General features: G+C 42.4%; 1 protein-coding gene across 2 annotated transcripts in view; it reads left to right on the top strand.

Annotated features, from left to right (window-relative positions):
* The window catches only part of ascc3 (activating signal cointegrator 1 complex subunit 3), a gene marked incomplete at its 5' end in the record, with an annotated part of 88,798 nt that overhangs the window by 19,001 nt on the left and 51,526 nt on the right, over window positions 1–18,271 (top strand). For both annotated transcript variants that reach the window (XM_036128700.1, XM_036128695.1), the window contains 6 exon segments: window positions 9,694–9,885; window positions 11,077–11,301; window positions 15,296–15,415; window positions 15,756–15,920; window positions 16,078–16,164; window positions 16,252–16,428. In XM_036128700.1, coding sequence (XP_035984593.1) covers window positions 9,694–9,885; window positions 11,077–11,301; window positions 15,296–15,415; window positions 15,756–15,920; window positions 16,078–16,164; window positions 16,252–16,428 — 966 coding nt within the window.

Here is an 18,271-nt window from a genome sequence, read left to right as displayed (position 1 = left end):
GATCTGTTTACAGCCTCTCTGCTTTTTAGGCCTTCAGAAAAAATGTGAGACCTCTAGCTTAAAAAACCCTAATTAATTTTATCATTCATTTGGCTATTTTGGAAAGATTAGACTATTTCTGCTCATGAATTAATATAAATATTTAGAATTCAAACCTTCAACGGAGAACAATTTGTCTGCAGTTCCTTTTCTTATTGGAGATGTTTAAAATGGCCCAGATCATGCAAATCAGATGAACACTATTACATCTACAGTCAGAGGGAACGATCTAATTAAATTGTAAAAACTGATTATGTAGTTTTACAGTCCTTATAATGATTTGCTGTGTGTTTAGCAAATAGCTCTCTGTGATAGAGCTGCAGTACAATGGCCTATTCAGAGGAAAAGGCAGATTTGTAATGGAAACGTGGAGTGGAGTAGGTATAAGTGGGAACTCATTCTCCCTTTTCTCTCCTGCCTTCCCGACATTAACAGGCTGCCTTTGGAGCAATAAACATTAGGACCATCAAGGGCCACTAAATGAGATCAGCAACCAGCCATTGTGGCACAGCTTACCAGAGTCGATGGATATTTCTGCTTCTCAGAGTGTCAGTGTTGATGGTTAAAGCAGACACTCTTTGCCAGATGTTAGTGGCTTCTGAATGTTTTATGGAAGTCATATTCTGTTTCTCAAAACACCAGCATGCTTGAATTCCCAATAAAATTGTCACAAAGGTAAACCAAGGCAGTATGTCCTATGTGCATTTTCCATTACAACGTGTGGGATAATAGGTTTTAGCCTGGACGTTTGCTGATGTTCTATCCAAAGTCACATCCATGACAGACTGTGAGTGGAGCTGGCAGCTAGCTGTCTCTGGACCAGGGAGGCTCTGCAGCAGGAGAGGCTGCAACCGGCAGTGCCTAATGGGACCTGATCAGGAGCTTAGGTCACTGCCATCTCAAATCCAGTCATGGCTCTGCAGACATCAGCGCTAACTCACCTCAGATTAGAGGCTGGAAGCATAGCTGTAACACACTCTGACACCTCAAAGCAGAACCTCGGTTGTAGCATTTCAATTAGCTACCTTTCCCAGCTCTGGCATACCTCAGCACCAGTGTGCACGCCCTGGCCCTGAGGGGAGCCACCAGGCTAGAGTTTGCCCTGCTTTTCAGACATATGCCTTTTGACGGCTTGGCAGGAATGTTTTCTGTTCTGTTGCATCATTTTTATGGGATTTCCATCTGAGTAAGCCAGTGCACTGAGTGCAGAGGAGACGAGAATAACAACAGCACTCCCTGCCAACTAAATGCATCGGATTTTCAGTTGGTAGGGCTAATGCTAAGAGTGTAGAGTGAAATGACTTATTGCTTCATTGTGTGTAGATTGATGTGATGTTTTACCACACTGAGCAACTTTTAAAGTAAATCTGTTGTAAATATGGTGATCTAAGCAATGCTTAATGGAAGGCTTTTATGTATTCAAAGTGAAGTCATAAATGATGAACTCAATGTGCTTTCAGTCGGTTCTGCGATTATTTGTGCAACAGTGGTTTAGCCACTTATTACCCTGCTTCCATCAGACATGCATCTACCTTTGCCTTTTTCTAATGTGAACATGTCAACCTTGGCTGTTTTTTAGTGTGAAAGCTGACCTCTATTTAGCCTCAGGTTCCTGTGATGGAAATGGAATGCATGAGGACACCTCGGACACCCTGATTCATTCTAATGCTTTTCAACACCGCCATGTTAACTAGCTTAATTATTCTGCCCCCTGGGACTGTGATCAGTTAATGGGACCAATATAATCTCTACTGCTAGTTCCACCTTGAACCCTGTCTGCAGTAGCCCTAGTCAGCTAGAGGGTTTTCAAAGAGGCATTCTAATAATCAGGTACTTGCTGTAGTTTAAGTTAGCCGTTGCTAAATGTGTTCTTTCTGCATCACTCTTGGGCATTTTGTTATTACTATACAGTGAATAGGAAAGATCCAAGACACTGGTTCTATTTGACAAGAAATTCTGATCAAGGGTAGTTTCAGTATTTTCATATGTAACACAATTAAGAATAGCCGGTTGGATTGTGGGTTGCTGAGGTATCAGGCTCCAACAGTCAGTGATTCAGAGGCATTACACTGCAAAAAGATAACTAAAAGTAAGTAAGAATGTCTTGAAATGAGTGTATTTATCCTTGATTTGAACAGGCAGGTTTAAATGATCTGCCAACAGAATAAGATTTTTGCACTTAGGAACACCTTATATCCATTATCTTATTTCAAATGCAGTTTGTCTAATAGTCTTATTTTAGGGGTCAAAATACTCATTCCATTGGCAAATAATCTTATTTACCTGCTCAATTTGAGGACAAATACACTAATTTCAAGACGATTTTACTCATTTTTAGTTCCCTTTTTGCAGTGGATATGTATGGTTCTAAAATGTGCTTGTCTAATTGATCAGGCTTCTGAGGTCCTGTCATTTCAAGATCAGTAGATCAAGTGATGCCTTGCACAACCGGCTTTAGGCAGAAACATACTGACTGTGTAAAAGCATAATCACATTTTTACCTATATCCCCAGCGCACCTGTGCCTTCTATCACTTGTACAACCTTATTTTACCAAAACGGCACTTAGTCTTAAGGTGGAACCATAGAGAGAGGGAGATCTTGGATCTTGATTTCTCCTCAGTTTAGTCCACAGGTGTTTTATGGAATAAAGATATAGGGAAGAATGATTTTGTCTGTTTAATTGTTGTTGTGCTGCTATTTTAAATGGTTGTGTCTGACAACGTTCCCTGGGCCATCAGAAGAGAAGCAGGCACACGGCATTACAGGTCCTCCATCGTACTCAACAATGGAGTCTTTAAATAACAATGAAAACAATAGTTTTTATTGATATTTTCCTGCTCTGAATACCTGCACTTAAAGTAAAAGTTGGATTTTTTCTAAATGTTTTAGTTTGGCATTAAATTCAGATTCAGCATCTTTCAGTATGAAGAGGGGCCTTATGTAGAAGTTTAAAAGGGCTTGTAATGCTCCTTAACCACTTCGACCTTTCTTCAGGTCTGCTTTTATCTGATAGTCAAGTCATATATCAATAAAAGTTGATCACTTCTTTGAAATGAATGACTTTAAAGGCCCTCTCTCTCTCATTCAAAGACTGTCAGAAAAGTGAAGTATTTCTGTAATAAAACAAAATCCCATGAGAGATGAAAAACAATTAAAGCAGATTACATTTCTGTAAGAGGTTTAGCACTATCTGAAGCAGCAGTATTACCAAATAATTAGCAATCATTGCTTTAGCAGATTTCATCCTAACTTCCTTCTGAAGCAAACCATTCATATTCAAGAGAGGGCCCTCTGTGGGTTGCCACTACAGACACTCTGCACACTTGGGTACTCCTACTTTAGTCCAAGTTTTGCATACAAATGCAGACATCCTTTGGCTCAGTGGGTGTGAGGCAGACAGCTGCTGACAATAATGGGCTGTCTGTTTGTGGTGCACAGGGTTGCTAGGCCCTGACCTCCATTTAGATGCCCGGAGAGACAGAGATAAAGCTCTTTGATGAGGACTCACCTTAAGCCCAGCGAGGTCACAGGCCTTCTGTCAGTCAAAGCGTACGTCTCAATCCACCCCACCCTGCGCGTGTCTACGTGTGTGTGGTCTCTAAGCTATAGCTGCTGTTTGAATCTGCCGCTAGTCTTCACCTTTGGACTTTCATTGAAAATTGTCTTTTATTCTATTTTGTGCTTTTTGTTGTTAAAGCAAAAATATTCTCTCGTTGTGTTTACACTAAGGATGTGGCATTCTTTGTTCAGAGTACATCAGGATTACCGTTCCCCTGCGCCCCGTCTTTAGAGCTCATCCCCAGCAGCCAGTTCCATGGAGGGGAGGGACACACTAGACTACCTGCCACTCCCCTCCTCCAAAGCCTTGAGTTCTGCTAAAATAAAGCTGAATGTACATTTGTGTGCCTAATCCATCAAACATCTCACACTCACTCCCTTCCCTCTGAGCTTACTCTTTCACACATCAAACTGACAAAACTGCTTGATAGGTAAATCTATCTAGAAAAACTAGGAATTATTAATATCTTTGTTTCATATTTTACAATATCTTCATTTGTCATTGCAACATACATTCCAATGAAATGTGTCCTCTGCGTGGAGCCCGTCCCTCAGGGAAGCTGTGAGCTGCCCCTGCATAGGGCCCAGAGAGAGCCAAGGGTTATGCTCAGGGACCCAGAGTGGCAGTCTGTGGTAGTCGAACCTGGAACCTTGCCGCCCTGCTCTCCAACCACTAGGCCACCACTCCCCCACAAGAAAACATTTCTACTATTTCTTTATGTTTTTTCAAGCTACTGCCTCTATTACAATTCTTGTTATTTTTTCAGTTACATGCTTTATTGTATTTTAATTTTATCAGTGTAAAAACAGTTCTTCTATTATTTATTGTTGACAATATTATTTTGTCTTAGATGAGAGATTATATGTCAAAAATGTAGTAGATGTATGTGTGGGGAATACTATTTAGGTATCTTACTACCATGTTGTTGTCAGTAATGTATCTTTTAGTAATAAGCTTCTTATTACACTGGTGGAAACATACACAGATGTACTTGAACAAAGCAGTCCTCAGCACTGGTGCTCTCAGCATAACATCCTGCGTGTTTTAGATGAGTTAAATGTGTTCTACTGAAACCTATGTTTGATAAAGTGTGTTGAATCAGAGAAATGTCTATTGCAGACAATGTAGAATGCCCCTTGGACCAGGACCACTGATTGAAGCAAGAAAATATGCAGTAAATACCCATTCACTTCATTATCATTTAGACTAGCAATAGAACTGACAGGAAATCTAGGCTTGCCTTTCTGTTGCCTTGTTTTATTTCATCCTTGTATTTTTTAATGCAGCTACACTATACAGGGGGAGAATGGTTATCAAACACATCACCAATTTCCTAATTAAAAATCTTTCTAAAGATGCAAGTAACATCAAACTCTCACCAGGTGTCAATAGTAACATATTCAGAGAATTCAAGCCATAGATGTCCATAAGTTGTGTAATAAAATGGAATAAGACAGCATAAGTATGGAAATTCACGACACCAATTTAAATCTACTAGTCTCTTCCACTTGATGCAAATAAATATTAGTTGTTAAAATCCCAATGATGACTTATAAAAAGTCTTTTGTTACCATAATTCTCATGCTAGAAACAACTCATAATGCTGGAAACCAGTGAGCTCCTCATGGGTCCGGGGAGCCCTGCTGTGGTCACAATGTGGACGTGGAAAGGACATCATTTCACCATAAACTGACCACAACCAGGGACTGCCTGCAAGATTTACTGCAAGAGTGAAAATAATTATCAGATGAGATATCCACGATGTGTGAGCCACTCTGTGGAGAGCTTCAGAAAGACCTAGAATTAGCAGGAACGGTTGAATCAAGGAAAACTATTAGTAATGCACTCAGCCTTCATGTCCTGTAGTAGCTCAATGAGCAAGCCTTCATTGCTGAACAAAAGGACAAAAGACCAAAATTGAACTGTTAGGATGCTTGAATGCACACCATTTGTTAAAGTCAAAAGGCACTGCACATCACATTCAAAACATCACACGAGAAGTGAATTTAGGAGGTGCAAACATCATAGTGCTGGGCTTTTTTCTGTCATAACCCATAAATTAGATTATCAAAAAGTATACTTGTTTCAATAACCCACATAACTATGGTAAACACAGTATATAGATTAATTACTCACAGACTGATGTTTTAAAGACCTTATTTTTGTAAATAACAATGATCTTTTTTCCACACATATACTGAAAACATGACATTTAAGATAAGAATATTACATCAAACTGATAAAAAAACAAAAATGTTGACTTATTGAAAAGTAAATTAAATACTATCTCAAAGGTTATTTTCAAATGGTACTTTTTATCTGACAAATGAGGCTTAATGGAACCCATATTCTAATTTATTGATTATGGCTGTAGTTGAAGGGAAGGATAAATGGATAAATGTATCGAGACACTATTAGAATCTGCTGCCATCATCACACGAGGCAGATGACGAGGACGAAACAAGATGAAGACAGCGATCTAAAACTCAGCCAAAGAAACTCTCAGTTGGTCTCAGAGAAAGAAAAGAAAGATTACTAGAAAGGCCCAGCCAATTGCCTGCACTGGATCCTGTAGAAAATCTATGGAGAACTAAAGCTCAGAGTTCATAGAAGGCAACCTTCATGATTTGAAGACCTTTAATGTAGAAGCATGGACCACAGAAGCGTCTGAGCAATGCATGCAACTAGTTTCTCCATACAGGAGATGTCCTTAAGCTGTCATCACCTCACTGAAGGCTTTTATAGTATTAGATAAACTTCAGCATATGCCCCTGTGTCATTCCATTATTTACAGATGATGCATTCACATCTATGGTTTGAATTCTTTGCACTCCAAGAACCAACAGTCTTTACTGTCATTATAAACCCATAAGGAAATTTTGGTGAGACACCGACTAGGAATTCACACATAACACACAGTCACAAATCAGAGATCTAATGTTCAAGTTGAAGGCACCAACAACACCTGAAAAATTAAGTGTGCTAATAGTCACTAGCTTTTGATCAAATCAAAATGTTTGAGTCAAAAAAGACAGATAGCAGTCACTTTACAGAACGATTAGTTATCCTGAATTACTGTGCAATTGCAGGAGTGTTTTAGACAAACATTACCGGACAAGCTAAAAAGTTCAAGAATTGAAAGCTCAAGTTGATGGATGTTCACGATGAGAAGGCAGATAGTAGTTGCCTTACAGAATTAGATGAATTAAAGCTGCAAGCAGCATTGGATGGCTGTCGCGGCCGAGTGCCGGTCAGCTTGTGTCGCAACTGCATAAGTTCAGCATCGCCACCCCCACACTTCCCCTTCAAGTTAAAGAACTGTACAATTTGCATGGATGTCCAAACAAACACTCGCTGAGAAACTTAGTGTGCCAATAGACATTAGCATGTTAACCTTACCTGCAACGTGATTTTTGTGGTATTTGTGCATTCACAAGCACACAAGAATCTGTCTTGTACTGCTCTAGCTTCAACCATTTGTGTACGAACCCAAAACGGTTCGGGCCAATCACATTGCAGTATTGATCTGGTCAGAATCCACATTGTCTTCTTTGATAGTAGAGCAAGAAGTGCCTGGACTAGCTTACCTTTGTGTGGCTTGCCATGACGTCTGCTGCTTACATTTTAATTTGATACCGTGATTGGCTAAAACCAATCACGCCCAATCAGCTCAGAGAGTTCTGCTTAAATTTCTTCCTTTCCCCAAACTGATTCAAAGGGAGCAGTCCCAGAATGATAATGTTTATGACATAGTGTGCTACACATTATCAATCTGACGGGCCAGGTTATTAGCATGTGGGAGATAGTGCGAATAGTTTTCAATTGAATCAAGAACTTGTGGACCCAGCAGGATGTTTGTAAACAGACTAAGAACTGGGCTGGTGGATTGCTGATTCTCCAGCAGGGGGCAATAGCCCTCACAGCTGTTTTCATGTCTATTAATTTTTGATTTAATGGTCCTGAATCGTTTCCTGATGGAAGCAGGTCAAACATCATTGCCCATGTGGGTGGGATCTGTGGCAATACGTCTGGACTCCTGCAGCCTCAACCTTATCTAGATCTTGCAGAGGGTATCCCACAATGCCCTATGCTGACCTCATCACCTGTGCTAAGTCCTTCCTGTCCTGTGCCCTGCTGCTCCCATACCACACTGTCACGCTGAGACACGTGGACTGGATGGGATGTTACTGCCATCTGGTGAGGGTTTAATGTCAGTTGCACCTGGTAAAACTAATTTAGACTGATGTTAATTTATATTTCTTAAACATCTGACTGCTTACAGTTATTTCTCCTCTCCTATCCAGCTCTTAGAAGCTCTTACAAAGTTCTATTCTAGCACTAGACTTTTACACTTTTGATGGAGAATCAGTTGGATGATTCCCTGTCAAGTGTTGTCTATAACTCTTTATGGCAATAAATGATTGATTGATTGATTGATTGATTGATTGATTGATTGATTGTATAATGAAGTATAGTGGTGAAGGCCATTAAAAATGCTGAATGATTCTACCCTAAGATCTAAACCCCTCCGACATATCTGATCAGCTCTCTGAATGCCATGTTTTCGGTTCAACAGGACGAACAGTTTACATTTGGACTTTTTCACTGGCTGCTCATGCAATCTGGGTAATAGAGCAGAGGTTTTCAATGTGGGGGTCACAACACAGGTACTAAACAGAAGTCCACATATGGCCCCACCCTGTCCTGCCCCTCAACCTCCAGGCTGTTGATTTGTGGTTACATGGAAAATAACATGGTGACAGCTGGTGACAGATGATAAACATAGTATTCTTCTTATTCATATGCATAAGATTTTGTATGATTAAATGTATATTTAGTCCATTTTTCTTAGCTAAAGTTTTTATATTTCTCTCTGTTTTTCAGAGAGAGTCTCACTCTTGTTTGTTTTGCATGAGATTAATAGCGGGTATGGATGTCCTGCATGGTGGGGCGGTAGGTTGACCTGCCGCTCCACCATGCAGATCATCACAAAGTTTTCTCTGCATATTTTGACTGACCTTTTCATTCCTGGCAGAGCTTTCAGCAGATTTGTATTGAAGCATGAGAAGCTGCTCCACATATTGATTGTATGCTTCGCTGTTGGCATCACAAAGAACTGTGTTCACCTTTTCCTCGCCAGACAAATGATTTCCCAGATGCTGTCTTACTTTTTAGCTCATACATTTACTATGGGATTGAAATCCATGCTTGGCAAAAAAAATAGCCTTTGTTGATCTAAACCCACTTTTAACCTAAGGTACGTGGGGGTCTGCTTTGGGTAAGTGTTCCAATGCTTGTGCCCAAGCTTTAACCTGCGTACTGATGTCTACAGAGGTTGCTTCAGAATTTCTACATGAGGTTTTTTCCTCCTGCCTGCCTTGCATTTCTGTAAAGTACATACAATCATGTATTTTACAGAAATACTTGATGGCAATACCAGCCAGCCCACCAGCATGGGTAACAATTGAGTTACAGTTTTTTTTTTTTATAAACTTATACATGTACTCGTCAGATTGGGAAAAACTCATTAAACAAACAAAATGAAGTCTGTGTTGATTGTGATTGGTCGGATGATTGGTAAGAAAGCTCCTTTAAATCGTAAACTGTGTATTGAGAATATATATCCTGAATATTTTCTTATCTCACATAATTTAAGCTCCCTATTCAATGCTTGTTATTTTGGAACCTAAGCGTTGTATTGCAACAGCATGGAAGAAGGAGTCAATATGTGGAATCTCACAATGGCTTAAAGGGAAGACTTTTTACTTTTCCCTTAAGATGATTAGTTATTTTAACAAGAACATGCTTGATAGCTTTTGGGCAATTTTGGATATTTTTTACACTTGGTTAATCCAAAATGACATTCATTCTGACATGTGGAAGGAGGACTGGTCTGGTTCTAAGGTCATCCGGTTGAAACAGCTAATCTAGATGTTGGTGGGACTGCCTTTTTTTTTCTTTGTTTCTTCCCTCATATGTGTTCTCCCTGTGTATATTTGTTAAAACACAGGGCATGTTATTTTGCTCTCGTCTTGTTGAAATTAATTTGTGCACATCTTAGTCCTGATCTTACTCTCTGACCATGTGTTCCAGATCCAACGCTCCAGAAACAAGCAGATGAAGGAAATGTTCCCAGAAGGCTTTGGGATCCACCATGCTGGGATGCTGCGGTCTGACCGCAGTCTGATGGAGAGCTCCTTCTCTAAGGGCCACCTGAAGGTGCTGGTCTGCACGGCCACCTTGGCCTGGGGAGTCAACCTGCCAGCCCATGCCGTTATCATTAAGGTCCTTTATTTTATTCCATTTCCCTTTTTTTTAATTGTTGTTGCTGACGCCTCAAGCTGCCTGTAGTGGTTGCTTGTTTGTACACACTCAGAAATAGCCTGCATAAAACGCCCTGGCAATTGTTCCCAAACATCCTAAACTGTTTTTATTTTAGATTTAGTTTATCAGTAATTTCATTTTTGGTCAGGAATTATGAAGTAAATTGAATAATGAAAGGTCTTTAACTAGGTGCACAGTTTTAGGAGGACGGAAGTCTTAGATTAACTTGAAGACTTGTTTTTTTAAACACTCTTGGACAATCTAAAGTAAAACTGATTTTGTTCCTGAAACCCACAAAGTGGGATATGGCATCCATCCATCCATCCATCCATCCATCCATCCATCCATCCATCCATCCATCCATCCATCCATCCATTCCATTCCATTCCATTCATCCATCCATCCACCATTCCGTCCATCCATCCCTCCATCCATCCATCCAGTTTTGCCTTTGCAGATATTTGGTATCACCATTCCATTCATCCATCCATCCACCATTCCATCCATCCATCGATCCATCCACTATTCCATCCATCCATCCACCATTCCATCCACCATTCCATCCATCCATCCACCCATCCATCCATCCACCATTCCATTCATCCATCCATCCACCATTCCATCCATCCATCGATCCATCCACTATTCCATCCACCATTCCATCCATCCATCCACCATTCCATCCACCATTCCATCCATCCATCCATCCATCCATCCAACATTCCATCTATCCATCCACCATTCCATCCACCATTCCATCCACCATTCCGTCCACCATTCCGTCCATCCATCCATCCCTCCATCCATCCATCCAGTTTTGCCTTTGCAGATATTTGGTAGCAAATTATATGAAACCAGGCTAGTTATGCTCTGCTCTCCATTTAGATAGATTCCTTGAATTGTGTTGCCTGAAACTGAAGCATTTTCTATATGAATCTTTCAGCTTGGCCAGACCCAGAAGGTTCTGTGCCATGTTAGCCCAGGGATCAGGTATCACTGCAGCCTGACAGAAGGTCATGTCTCAGTCTTCAAACACTGTGCAATGTTTTTAAATCGTAAAATCCTTTCTAGCCTCAGCTTCTTTTGAATGTCATTCAGGAGAACCTGCGCACGGTCGGGCTCATGTCTGTTCCACTGCTCTGTGTCTAACAGGGAACTCAAATCTATGATGCGAAGCGTGGTGCTTTTGTGGACCTGGGAATTCTGGACGTCATGCAGATTTTTGGCCGAGCAGGTCGACCTCAGTTCGACAAGTACGGCGAGGGCACCATCATCACCACCCACGACAAGCTGAGTCATTACCTCACCCTGCTCACCCAGCAGAATCCTATAGAGAGCCAGTTCCTGGGCAGCCTGGCCGACAACCTCAATGCAGAGGTTGGTCTCTTCATTCATCCAGTCAGAGAACCGTTTTTTTTCCCCAGTCTTTCTGCCAATTAAAACCCATATAACACAGGAGAGACTTCGATGGAAAGGTCTGCGGTTTCAGCTACTGTAGGTCTTAACCAGGTGTCTGAGAGTGTCTGAGAGCTTCATCAACAATGTAGCAACGCATCAACTAAATCTCCACTACTCTGCAGCACAGTGCAGGGGACACACACGTCATCATGGTTTTTTTTACAGGGTGGACATTAAACTTTAAAGGCTTTTAAAAACAAAAGGTGGCTCCACATATTCTAAATAACACTTTATCTAATAAATACAGGGTCAAAAGGTTCGATGGCACAGGGGTAGAGAGCACGACTCATGTACAGAGGCCTTAGTCCTTAATGTGGCTGAGCTGGGTTCGATTCCGGCCTGAGGTTCTCTACCTGAGAGCCCTGGTTGATATAACCACACAACAAAAACCATTTTCCAAACACAATAACAACACACGTCATTAAAAACTTCAACTCAATTAAAGAAGCTAATAAAATCTGATGTAAAAACAAGTTGCATAAAAAGATTTCTATTTGTCTTAAATGTAAATTATCCCAGAGGAATCAAAGTGGATCATTTCAGATCCTGATGGGGCAGAGTACCAAAATGTGATTTTTTTCCCCCAACTTCTGATGGTACCAATAAAGGACTGAAGGAGAGGAAGTCCTGAGAGTGAAGACTGTGGTGGACTGTCCAAGTGACAGCGATGAGGATAAGTAAGGCAGAAACAGTCCAAGGACGGCTTTATAGATGCAAATGTACCAATGTGTGAGTCTATAATGATGGCCAGTTGACCGAAAGTGTAAATGTGTAAATTGGTGAGTAAGAGATCTATACGCTGTTATGAACCTTAATGCTCCATGATAGACCGCTTAATAGACAGTAATCTACGTAACAGCAGGAAGGTCATTAAAAGGTCATTAAAGCCCCAGTGTGTAAGAATCTCCCACTGGTGCACCATCTAGTTAGCCTCGTGAGACCATCCTGATCTCGCGAGCTTTCAAGGTTTCACTCACAGATCAGTCTGGCTACTCTCCGTTAAAGAAAATTTGGAGCCGTTCACCAAACGAACGTCCAATCAGCGTTGGCTTTGAGGCGGGTTGAGGTGTGACGCAACGAGAAGCGCGACAGTTCAGTCTAAAGAACATGGCGGCTTCAGCCGATGAAACTAGCGTTAGCGTGGCTATCGAGCAAGTTTTATCGGAATTACAGAGTATTTCTTTGCTGAGCTAACGAGCCTTTACCTGCAGCAGCAAGAGTAGCTTGGCTTGTGGTTGTGTTTTCGTCGTCGCTCTGTTACGAGCGACGACGAATCTGATTGGTTCATTTGGCCCGTCTATCACCAACATAGGCCAATCAGCTAACCAGTATTTTCGCCCCTTCCCAAAATTACTTCAACGGAAGGTTTCCAGATGGATATGTGGAGCAAATCTATCTGGCGGAGTCAGGTAACCATCTAGTAGTGAGCTGCATGAACTACAAACCATCTCGCCGTTAATCGCGTAATAACTACTACGGAAGCTGCGCCGTATCATAAATGTGACAATGTCAACATGTTCTCCATGTATTAGCTACTGCTAATAGCTACGGTCATCGTGTGAAATGTTTTTGGCACTGTTGCCAAGTCCGCTTGTTTTTTCTAAAGTTGCTTGTAAATTCCATGAGTCTCGTTTTTTTTGGGCTCGTTTCTGAATATATAGTCACTTATTTCGGCTCTAAAAAAGCGACTATAAACACGAGCAGTGAACGGGATGGTTGATATCCCTCTGCCTCTCCACACACACACACACACACATGTCCTCCTCCCTCTCTCTCAAACCCCCTTTCCTGTCAGCCTACTTTGTAAAAAAAAAAAAAAAAAATGAGCCTCTAGTGCTGCCAAAAGAAAAAGGTTCATAGAGATGCAATTACATTTGCTCTTTGTACACTCTTCCTGGCAAAATGGATAGTTTGTTCAAAGTGCTTTCCTGTCACAGACCAGGCTGTTCCTTGTAGTCAACAGTCAGCTTCTCAGTAGGGTTGATGTCAACCCTACTGAGAAATGTATTCCAGAAATGTATTCCAGAAGTCCTATTTGTCCAGAAACAATGTTATAGTGTGTTTGAAATCCTTGTTCTGTTGCAAGCCCCACCTGGCCCAAACTGTCCACCTGACATGAAAGAAAATGGGTTAGGGTTGAGAAAACCCCACGAGTCACCAAGGATGAAGACTGTAATGAAGTGGGAACAGCTGCAACACCAGTGTCACTGTGAAGTCAGTGTTATGTCACTGCCGATGCCAACCCAGAAAGAAGCATGCTGTCTAAAATGTCCACATTTAGTCATGGAGGAGGACATCCTGCACAGTGTGTCTCAGCAGAGCCCTAGCTCTTCCAGGAAATAAAGCATTGCTGTTTCCTGGAATGAAGTGCATGACTTTCACGTATAGCAGCAGTCTGATGAAGAGGATGCTCCGGGTTGTCCATAATGTTCTTCAGTGTTTGAAGAATCCTTCTTTATCATCTCTTGATGTTCGAGAACATCAAGAGATGTGCGGCTGAAGCAAAGCTTCCTTAGGAAGTCCAGTTGTTGTACTGAAATGTAAATGGTTGAACGGGGTGGAGTGGAACACTCTGCGACCTGGGGGGGGGGGGGGGGGGGGGGGGTGGGGGGGCGGTGAAGTGCCTCCTCTAGTTAACAAGAGACCGAAAACAAACAAACGAATGTGGGAGTAAATTAACAAGGAATTCAGAGCAAAGCATTGCAGTTCCACTTTATTTAGAGCACAGCTGGAGGATTTCAATGTGGAAAGGAAGGATCGGCCCCTCGTGTTATCTGTTACATAGCTCCTGTGGCTCCCTGTTCTATAACACCTTGCTTCACTTCAGCGAAGCAAACTCCTGAAACTTTTGATCATGTGGCTCATAATTACAAATCTGCTGCTTATTCCGTTGAAACCTGGACACGTTTCAGTCTTCCCACTGGATAATGGCCCCAAACGCACCAAATGTGGATTTGAAATGGATAAAACAGACTAACAGCAAGCTTCCAGAAGGGCCCTCAGCCCAACCCCACTTCAGATCTGATTAGAGGGGCGCCTCCAGAAACCTTTCGTAGGGGTGGCCTGACGGGGCCATTTAAACTCTTGGGGTGGCACACTGAAACTAAAAGCCATAATTTCAGGATTTTACTCTACTCTTGTAGTAACGCTGTCTGTAGAAAACAATTTTAAAGACTTAAGTAAAAGCCTACTAATATCTTTTGGTTAATTGTTTGATTTTTAATGTTAGTAAAGATCTAATATGCAAAGACCAATAACAGTACAAACAATTACTAGAGGAAAGTAGATACTGGCAGATACAAATAAAAGTGTGATAGAAGGTCAAGATGAGTGGCTGCCTTGCTGCTTGCTTAATGAGGAGCAATGACAATGTGTTGCACTAAAATACATGACAGCGCATCATTCACATTCTTTATTTTTGTTAAGAGTTTATTATAAAGATAACGAGGTTTATCAGCGCTGCTCTAATCAACATGATGTCAGTGATACAGAACCTGGAACCTCAAACTGCATGAGGTATGAGGTGCTAGAAAAGAAAAGGCGCAGAGGCAGCAAACAGCCTCCCAGAAGACACTTCAGAAGGATAAGATTGTGAGTGGGTCTGTACGAGAACCAGCACCAAAACCGGCCCAGAAAATCTCCCCTTTCAGACATAGAACAGATCAAATTAACTTTATAAGTCAGCGTTAAAGTAAGAATTTATTAGGTCCTTGTAAAATGTGTTATTCACACATTAATGTAAAAACATTCACAAGTTCAACAAGTGTTGAGAAACGATCTCTCCTGCTAGTTCATGGGTTCAGGTCAGTTCCCATGGAAATGGGCCTGCGTTTTCATGGATTATCCAGAAGATGGCGCCAGAGACCACTGAGGGTGAGCGAGGCTCAGTGTCCTCTCTGCTGCTGTCCTGCAGGTCGCTCTGGGAACCGTGACCAACGTGGAGGAGGCTGTGAAGTGGCTCAGTTACACCTACCTGTACGTGCGGATGAGGGCCAACCCACTGGTGTACGGCATCAACCACAAAGCCTTTCAGGTCGGTCAGCCCACTCTTTCTCTGTCCGACGGGTCCCAGGGTTATTCTTTGCTTTGATGCACAGATACAGCAGGGAACAGCGCGGAACATGGCTGTCAGTTTGAACAACTCCCCGCTGGCTCTGTGGTGCAGTTCCACAGAAAAGATTCCCTTTATTTGTGTTACTGTGTACGCTTCTGCTAGAAACAGCTGCTGAACGTACAGTTAGTCTCATGAGGAGAAGAGAAACTGGCCATGGATTCTTCAAGCAAGAGCAAAGCGTTCAGTGAACGTTAGTGGCTGTAGCTGCTATTTGAGTCCTACGTAACCACACATAAAATAGAGCTGCACCTTGTTTCAGATGGATCCAGGTTTGGAGCTGTACAGGAAGGAGCTGGTGGTAGAGTGCGGCCGGAAGCTGGACAAGGCCAGGATGATCCGCTTTGAGGAGCGCACCGGCTACTTCGCCTCCACAGACCTGGGCAGGACAGCCAGCCACTTCTACATCAGATACAACACCATAGAGGTAGCTCTGTCGTGATCAGCACTTCCCCTTCTGCAGCATGCGCGTGTCACATACACACACACACACACACACACACACACACACACACACACAAAAGTTGCTGTAAATCCTGCTGTAACTCCTCTAACTCACATTTCCATTTCCTTCCTGCTTGAAGACGTTCAACGAACTTTTTAACTCTCAGAGGACCGAAGCAGACATCCTCAGTATTGTGTCCAAAGCAGAGGAGTTTGATCAGTTAAAGGTATGAGAATGTGACGCTGAACCGCTTTCCTTAGCTCTATCATACCCAGCTAGGTCTGAGCCTCGCTAACGCCGTGTCGGTCGGCAGGTCCGCGATGAGGAGCTGGAGGAGCTGGACAATATGCTGAGCAACTACTGCCGGCTGCCGGCGGCGGGCGGCGTGGAGAACAGCTACGGCAAAGTGAACATTTTGCTGCAGACCTACATCGGACGGGGAGAGGTCGACGGCTTCTCGCTCATCTCAGACCTCTCGTATGTGGCACAGGTTAGGATCAAACGAGAGCACCAGCACACCATCACCTCCACTGAAATAGAAGAGCGTCACACTGTCAATAGACAGTAATGGCAATAACCCTCTTTAGTTATCATTCCAGTGAAATGTGTCCCCAGCATTTAACCATCCCATAGGGAGCAGCAGGCTGCCACTGGGAGGCGCCCACGGAGCATCAAACATTCACAATGTCATTTCCAGGACTTTACAAGACAAACAGCTCCAGCTCATCCAGTTATCTGGAATTTAATTCCCCCACCTTTACAAATTCCCTAATTAGGGGACTTTAGGGAGTGTTATATGTTCTTTTTTTTCTTTTTTTCTTTTCCTTTTTCCCTTTTTTTCCTTTTTTCCTTTTTTTCTCATGTTTTCCCCTATTTTTTACTTATTTCTTTTTTTTTCTTTTTCCCTTGTTATATGTTATATGTTCTCAGAGAGCAACAAAGCACAAACAATAAACAAATGTATTATTTTGCACATTGAAATAAACAGCAGGAGCTGGAACACGAGACTAGATGAACATTTTACATGCCCCAAACACAGCTGTTCAATTCATTTTTAAATATTAAACTCTATAAAGTGCCACTGTGGTGACCCAGTCATGACATTTGGGCCTCCTTATTGCTCAGGCAGAAGTTCTGACTCAGATGGGTTAACGGTGCTGCCTGCGGTGCCAGTGAGGCGTCATTCGCTGCGCCCAGAAAATGCTGAAAGCAGTCAGCAGGAAGCTAGCGAGCAGCAAAGCTGGACCGGAATGGCTCAGATCTGGTTGAATGCCTGGAATGAAAATAAGCTAAAGGGACTGAACACCATTTGTGGTTTACAAAATAAAATATAGCTTTGCACTTGGGAATATTTAAATGGGCCAGGTCATGCCAAACTGTCTGCTTCTGAGTCCTGGTCAGGATGTTCTGTTCTGTTAAATGCTCCATTTAAACGAGCTTTTACATTTTTTATCGCTGTTAATTAGCTTTTTTTCTTGCATAAATGCATCTGCTGATGCATGTGGCTGGATCATCAATGATGTTCCTTGAACCACTGGTTGTTTCGGGTCTCTCAGCATCATGCACCCTCATCCGGGCTTGTGTCCAGATGGTTAGCTAGCTGCCACCACCACAGCTCTCCTCTCTTGAGCCTCCACCATCTGGGGGCCCTTTCTGCCGCTTCAGTGGCATTAGATGGATGTGCTCCAGGGTTCCTCTCTTAGGACACAGTGGACCTGCTGGTGTTTCTGCGATCCCTCATGTGTGCAGGTTAGATGGGCTTGGAGGCACATCATACACTGCCTGGAAGAAGAGTCCAATGCGGCTCGGCTCGGCTTCCAGATCTCAGTCCAGGTCATTTTCTTCTCTGCCATGTTCCTCCATCTTGTTCAAGTCCCCTGGTTCCTCATTCCCACTGCCTTGCAAGTTCTTGTCTCCTCTTGAACATCACTTCTCCTTCCCACTGGTGTTCCTGTGGGAGGTTGGAAACAGGCCAGTAACCCATATGCTACTATCAACACATCCCAGTAAGGGTTTAATAGGAGACTGAAAAGAACGCAATTGACCTTGTGGTTAGAGAACTATAGTCATTTCATTATTAGTGTGCAGTTTTTCCCAGTGATGGGCTTAGGTCCCCAAACATAATGATTTTAATGAGTCCTGTCAGATATTGGCCAGCTGCTTTCTTACTAGCTCCTGATTTGCTGATGCAGATGGCTCCCGTCTCAGAGTTCTCATAGCTTTTCCTAAGTTGATTTTCATTTTTTCCCTGGTTTAACTGAAACATGTTTCCTCACATCAAGGTGCTGAAATGCATACCAGAAACCAGCAACAGGAGGTGTTGTTTTTTCCTC

Source organism: Fundulus heteroclitus, chromosome 3 (assembly GCF_011125445.2).
Source record: "Fundulus heteroclitus isolate FHET01 chromosome 3, MU-UCD_Fhet_4.1, whole genome shotgun sequence".
Lineage (NCBI taxonomy): Eukaryota > Metazoa > Chordata > Actinopteri > Cyprinodontiformes > Fundulidae > Fundulus > Fundulus heteroclitus.
The sequence above is the reverse complement of the archived record's forward strand: the minus strand, read 5'-3'. Positions and strand labels throughout refer to the sequence as shown.